The 6,508-nt window shown below is 35.6% G+C and overlaps 1 protein-coding gene across 1 annotated transcript in view; it reads left to right on the forward strand.

Annotated features, from left to right (window-relative positions):
• APOB (apolipoprotein B) overlaps positions 1-4,585 on the forward strand; it is a 36,489-nt gene extending 31,904 nt beyond the window's left edge. The window contains exons 27-29 of the mRNA XM_035560179.1: positions 560-674; positions 1,507-1,690; positions 2,765-4,585. Of these exons, the coding sequence (XP_035416072.1) occupies positions 560-674; positions 1,507-1,690; positions 2,765-4,585 (2,120 nt within the window). The remainder of the gene's footprint in view (positions 1-559; positions 675-1,506; positions 1,691-2,764) is intronic.
• Positions 4,586-6,508: the final 1,923 nt, after the last annotated feature.

The following is a 6,508-nucleotide window of genomic DNA, read 5'->3' on the forward strand; positions in this document are numbered from 1 at the left end:
CCCCATTGCTTAAGATAATACCCTTAAATGAGAGAAAGCGGGCTCACTTTTTATGTAATTCAGTTCAGATATATAAATGCCTACCTTTTTTCTTATAGAATCATAGAATTAACCATTAATTTTCATAAATAACCATTAATGTTCATAATTAATCATTATGAATTAAACATATTTGGTTTTCAAAATATTTCAACTCAGAAAGCTCAGGCATCCCATATAGTTTTTAATTCTAGACTTTAGAATAATAGTAAAAGCATACATAAGAACAAAATTATAAAACTCTCGAGAGATTAAAATCTAGAATCCCCATTTCTGGTCTGCATGAATGCAAAATTTTATACCCCTGTTATTATAAACATAGAGGAAAATTTAATTTTAAAATATTCTGGTTGAACAAGCATTTTTGTATCTTTTTATTTGGGGCATTATAGTCATTTAGTTTCTTGAGGTATAATTTTGCATACAATGGAAACAGTCCACAACTGGCCTAGTTGTGGACTAGCTCAACATGTATTTTGTATTGTTCTGGTAAAACATACTTTTGAAACCTGTTTCACAGCTGTTTCAAACTACAAATATGAAGGAGACATGTTTGTTATGAAGACCACTGGCAGCCTTTCTCACCGTGACTTGAGTGCAAACTACAAGCAAGATGTCAGTCTTCGGGGATTTGGGTAAAGATTTGTTCTGACAATCTAATTTATAATAGACAAAAGTGCCAATGATGTACTTCTTGCTTTGAACACAAATGCCCCAGAGTGCTTTGCTGTAATTAGTAAGAACCTATGTAACTAATCTGTCATTATTGGTGGTAACTTTTTCTATCTTGAGATAGCTGAAATGCTATTCCCTCTCAGTATTTCCAACATAGATTTTCTGAGCAGCCCTACTTCATATAATTGCTAAGATATAAACCCAGCATTTCATATTCAGAGCGGTTCTAGATCTGACCATCAACAAAGCTTTTTCACTGGAACCCTCTGTCAGCACAAGTCATTAAAGAGTAATTTTTATTCACAAGTACTTGTACTAGGGATTACAGAGTTGGCCTTCTAACTGCCTGTTTTGATCTCCAAGTGTTGTGCTGATATATCCAAGGGACAGAAGTCTGAGAAGGCAAGTACAAATGCAGATACAAAATACTGCCTGAACTTACGTTGATGGAAAAAATTGAAGTCAGCTTATAGAAGTCTTTAGAAAGCTTACAACAGGGCAGCTACAGGTTTTGATTTGTTGTCATTATTCAATGAAAATTCTCAACCGAGCTCAATATAGTATCTAAAAAAAGGAAAATTGTAGTAACATGAAGTTTTGAATATATTAGGCTAAATCCTAAGAAATTTGGATAATAAAGCCCTACCTTCTTTTGATGACAAAGGTATTGTTCACATGGACATATATATAATATCATAGGTAGTGCTATATTTAGGCATACTGCATTGTGTACTTCCTTAGGGCCTGTGCTGTCTTCTTGTGTTCATTATAGCTGTGTATTCTTTGTTGTAGAGTTGTGGCCAACACTGCATCACTAGACGTCATCAGCCCAACATTTACTGATATTCATGTACGTTATCAAACGACTGACAGCACAATATCCTCTTCAGTATCTACACCTTCTGCTGGGACCTTAGGCTATCTCATTGAAGTAGAAACTGACATTCTGAAGAAGAAATTTTACTACCGAACTCGGGTAAGCTTGATATGACCAATAACAAGCAAAAAGGTTGGCGGTGGTCAAAGAAAAAGCTCCCTTTTAAAATTTGTGTATGTTGATATTAAGACATAAGTTAAACACCCTTTGTCCAAAGAAAAAGTGTATTATCAGTAATTATGTTTTTTATTTCCTACACTGGCCTTGCCAATTCTAAAAGTAGCATCTATGTGAAGAGACTGTTTCAGCTTTTTTCCCTCTGCCATGATCAAGAAAATACACCTGCTGAAAGTGAAGTACAGAAACAGTTTTTGATAACCAGACGATCAGGCTTGGTGTATACTTATCAGACTACTTAAAATTATTTCAAAAGTTGCCCTTATAGGAATCAAGCCCCTGGAAGTGGTCAGACGTAATGTGTCTTCTTTTTGGATCCATCAATACATTATGAGAAGTAAAAACCTTTTTAGATTTGCTAACAAAAGATGCTATTATTGGCATACCACAATTACAAAATATTTTACCTTCCAAGATGATAAACTAATTTAAGAATCACCATCAACTCATAATTCATTATTTATTACTGAAAACTGGAAAATGTGTTTATGTAAATAGATTTGAGGATCTTTAATTACTCTAAGTAGCTTTCACTCATTGTTTCATTGATTTAAATGATTGCAAAATGAAATCCTCTAATGTTTTCATATTAAGGAAAGGTTGTTTAAATTCACTTTAAATAATTTCAAGAATGAGCGGAAGGGTCATCTCCTAAGTAATTGACAGGTTTTATGAGGCCTCATAGCATTTAATAGAAAGGAAAGAAAAATCTTATTTGCAGTCTGATTTTAAAAACAAACAAAAAGACTAAATTATGTTGTGGTACTCCTGTGCAAAGAGGCATAGCGTAACTTGATACAATATAATTTGTTCCAAAATAACCTTTCAAGATGGGAGCAAACATACCATAGACAAAAATTTGTAGTGTATATATCTTAATATATATTAAATTTAAAGTTATGCAAAATGAAAACATTGAAATACACTTACTATAAATAACGTGGGATTTGTTTTATTTACAATCTATCTTTTGGTTATCCCATCTTATATTTTCAGTCTGCTCCTCAGAAGGACATTGACATATTAAGCAGTGAGATATCCTTCAAGAATCCTCACCTGATTCAAATGAAATTCAACTGGAAAGAGGATGCTGCCAAAGACTTGCTGTTGGGTCTAAAAGACAAAGTACCTAAAATGACAAATGCAGTCTATAGATATATTAATCGGTACCATAAGGAGCATATGGGACTGGATATTAGTGCTGCCACCTTGAAGATGAAGAATATAATGCAGAATAATGCTGACAAAGCATACGCATTTGCTGCAAAACAAATAGACCAAATAGATGCTCAGCTTCGCACAGCTGCCAGTGAGGCCTCTGGCAAATATCAGGAGATGAAGGTGAAGGCTAAACAGCTGTATCAAAAAGCAGCAGATCAAGCTGGACAGATTGAATATCAAAAACTAAAAGCAAAGCTTTTGGATGCTACAATTGACATAATTGAAGAGTATCACAAGAAAATAAAACACCTAATTGATTCAGTCATTGAGTTCCTGAAGACCACAAAATTCCAGGTTCCGGGGCTTTCTGAAAAGTACACTGGTGAAGAATTATACCTTATGACTACAGAGAAGGCAGCAAAAACTGCTGATATATGCCTTTCAAAACTTCAGGAATACTTTGATGCCTTGATTGCAGCTATTAATGAGCTGGAAGTCAGAGTTCCTGCTTCTGAAACAATTCTTAGAGGTCGTAATGTACTTGATCAAATTAAAGAAATGCTGAAACATTTGCAGGAAAAAATCAGGCAGACGTTTGCTACTCTCCAGGAAGCTGACTTTGCAGGAAAGCTTAACCAACTTAAACAAATAGTGCAACAAACTTTTCAGAAGGCAGAAGATATAGTTAGAAGCTTGCAGTCCAAAAATTTTGAGGACATCAAAGCCCAAACACAACAGCTGTACAAAGATGCAATGGCTTCAGTCTATGCACAGAAACTTAGATCCTTGGCAGAAGATGTTAAAAAATACATTTCTCAGGTGAAAGTTTTTAGCCAGAAGACATTCCAGGAGCTTTCAGAAAAGCTGCACCAGCTGCTTCTCTATATAAGGGCATTGAGGGAGGAATATTTTGATCCAACTACACTTGGATGGTCAGTGAAATACTATGAAGTAGAAGACAAGGTATTAGGATGGCTGAAGAATCTAATAGACACACTAGTGAATTGGCACACCAGGTATATTGAAGATCTTGCTGATTCATTTACACGCCTGACAGACCAAGTAAGAGAACTGGTGGAAAAATACAGCCAGGAATACTATGAGCTTATAGCTGATGTTGAAGGGAAAGGAAAACAGAAGGTCATGGAACTCTCATCTGCTGCTCAGGAAAAGATCCGATACTGGTCTGCAGCTGCTAAAAGGAAAATCAATGAATATAACAAGCAAGTCAAGGCAAAACTCCAGGAGATCTATGAGCAGCTTAGTGATTCTCAAGAAAAGCTAATCAGTGAGGCCAAAAAGTTAATTGATCTAACTATAGAGAAGTACTCTGCACTACTGCAGTATATCTCTGAGCTTCTTCGTTGGCTTGAGCAAGTAACAGCTGACAGCATAAAACCATATATAGCTGTTCGTCAAGGAGAGCTTAGAATAGATGTGCCATTTGATTGGGAGTCCATTAACCAAATGCCCCAGAAAAGCAGAGAGGCACTCAGAAAAAAGGTGGAATTAACACGCACACTAATTCAGCAAGGCATTGAACAAGGCTCCAGGAAATGGGAAGAAATGCAAACATTCATTGATGAACAACTTGCCACTGAGCAGCTGAGTATTCAGCAGATTGTAGAAAACATACAGAAGCGCATGAAGACCTGAATGGACATGCAGAAGAGAAGTGATAAGTTTATACCACAATGTATTTAAAAATAACAGCAATCAGCATACTGGAACTTCAGGTAGATACTGTTTGAATCTGAATTTGTAACTGAAAACTGAATAATCTACAGTAGGTTATTTTAATAAGCTTAATAACCCAATAAATGAGTTCTTTATTACATTTTTGTGTCATTCATTACAGCTAGTTTCACTTGGACCATAGGGCTTAATCCAACCATTTTCAAGGTCAACGGGAAGTCTTTGCATTGATTTCACTGTATGTTGGATCAAGCCAGTAATGTGCAATACATATTGTAAATAGTTGCAAAAGCTGCAGAATACACAGAATAAACAGGTTTAAAATAAAGGTCGCATTTATAAGCCAGGTGAAGAACAACTTGGAAACACATTTATTTCCCAACTTAGAACTACATTCATGGATGAGTTTGGGAGAAAAAGAAGAGGAAAGGAGCGCAAGAGAGCACACAAAAATAAGAAAAAAAGTAATGAATTCCAGAAAAAATATCAAAAAGCAGAAAAGATTATCATTGAATAGAAATCTGAGTCCTGGACAATTGCAGATAACAACAACATTCTATTGAGAAAAAGAAATCTACACATATATCAGTTTTCAGAAAGCTTTGCAAAGAAATTTAGATTTTTTTTCCTACTGGCTAATTTATGATTCAGAAATACATGGGTTTCTTACCTGTTTCCCCATGATACTTCTGTTTTGACATCAAGCTGTCTAACTTTTGCTTATCATGTATTTAGGTGACTGTCAAAGTTCCACTGACATCGCTGAATATGACGGGAATCGAAGTGTTTTCCCCTCAGTCCCCTAGGCAGGAGCCTAGACCTCATTTAAATGAATTCCAAGTTTAAAAAAGAATTTAATAAAGTTGAAGAATTTCCTCACAAAATAGGACTACTTTGAGGTGGAATATGTGTGGAACTGTAATGGTTTCTTTTCAGCTATTGGAATACTGTATAGATAGTCCTTGAAAAAGGCCTACTTAGGCTGAAATAATGTTATCTCTTTGAGAATAAACTCTTTAACAAACAAGACTAGAAATTCTGTGTACATGTTTGTTTTAATACAATCAATCCAGTCTGGAATATGATTTTTGCTGGTTCATTAATGGGAAAACAGAAATTATCTCATTGATTTATTTGCAGTCATGACCTTTTAGAGCCTGGTTTCAACCCATGGTACAAGGGGTTACATATGGGAAGCAATGGATCACTAGTTTACAAATACCTGAGTAAGTTTTGTGGCAGCAGATACATATTTACAGCACAGAGCAGCGTCATGCAAAGCTAGTAGCTCAAGTCCTGGAAACAGGAGTTCCTAGTGCCCACACTGAGTTTATGCAGTAATAACACTCCCTGCTCTGCAGCACGTCCATGCTGATCTAGCAAGATCTCAGAGCAGGCTGGGCTATGTAGCTTTGACATCCTATTACCAGATATTATCACCTGAGTAAGTCCCTGCTCATGGCAGGAGGAGTTGGAATTGGATGATCTTTAAGGTCCCTTCCAACACAAACCATAATATGATTCTTAGTCTGCAACTAATGATTGTTCTCACATATGCTAAATTAACCCCCAAATCAGAATGAATCTAGCACAGTTGTATATACACAACTATCTAGCTTTCATCAGAGTGAGCATCTCTTAGAAAATAAGGTAATTCAGTTTTCTCTTTAGCTTTCAGCCATCACAAGTTTAAAAAAAAAAAAAAAAAAAGTTCTGATCCTAAATAAAACTAATCTGTGTATATCACCCTGCCCAGGGGAACCGGAGATATAAAAATCCCTGTTTACGTGTTCTCTTGAGTATATTAATAAATAAAGATGTTGACTGCAGAGCTTTTTCACCTTCATTCACAAGGAAACTGAAGCCTATGGGTCATCTGATCTT

The sequence above is a fragment of the Cygnus atratus genome, chromosome 3, assembly GCF_013377495.2.
Source record: "Cygnus atratus isolate AKBS03 ecotype Queensland, Australia chromosome 3, CAtr_DNAZoo_HiC_assembly, whole genome shotgun sequence".
NCBI lineage: Eukaryota > Metazoa > Chordata > Aves > Anseriformes > Anatidae > Cygnus > Cygnus atratus.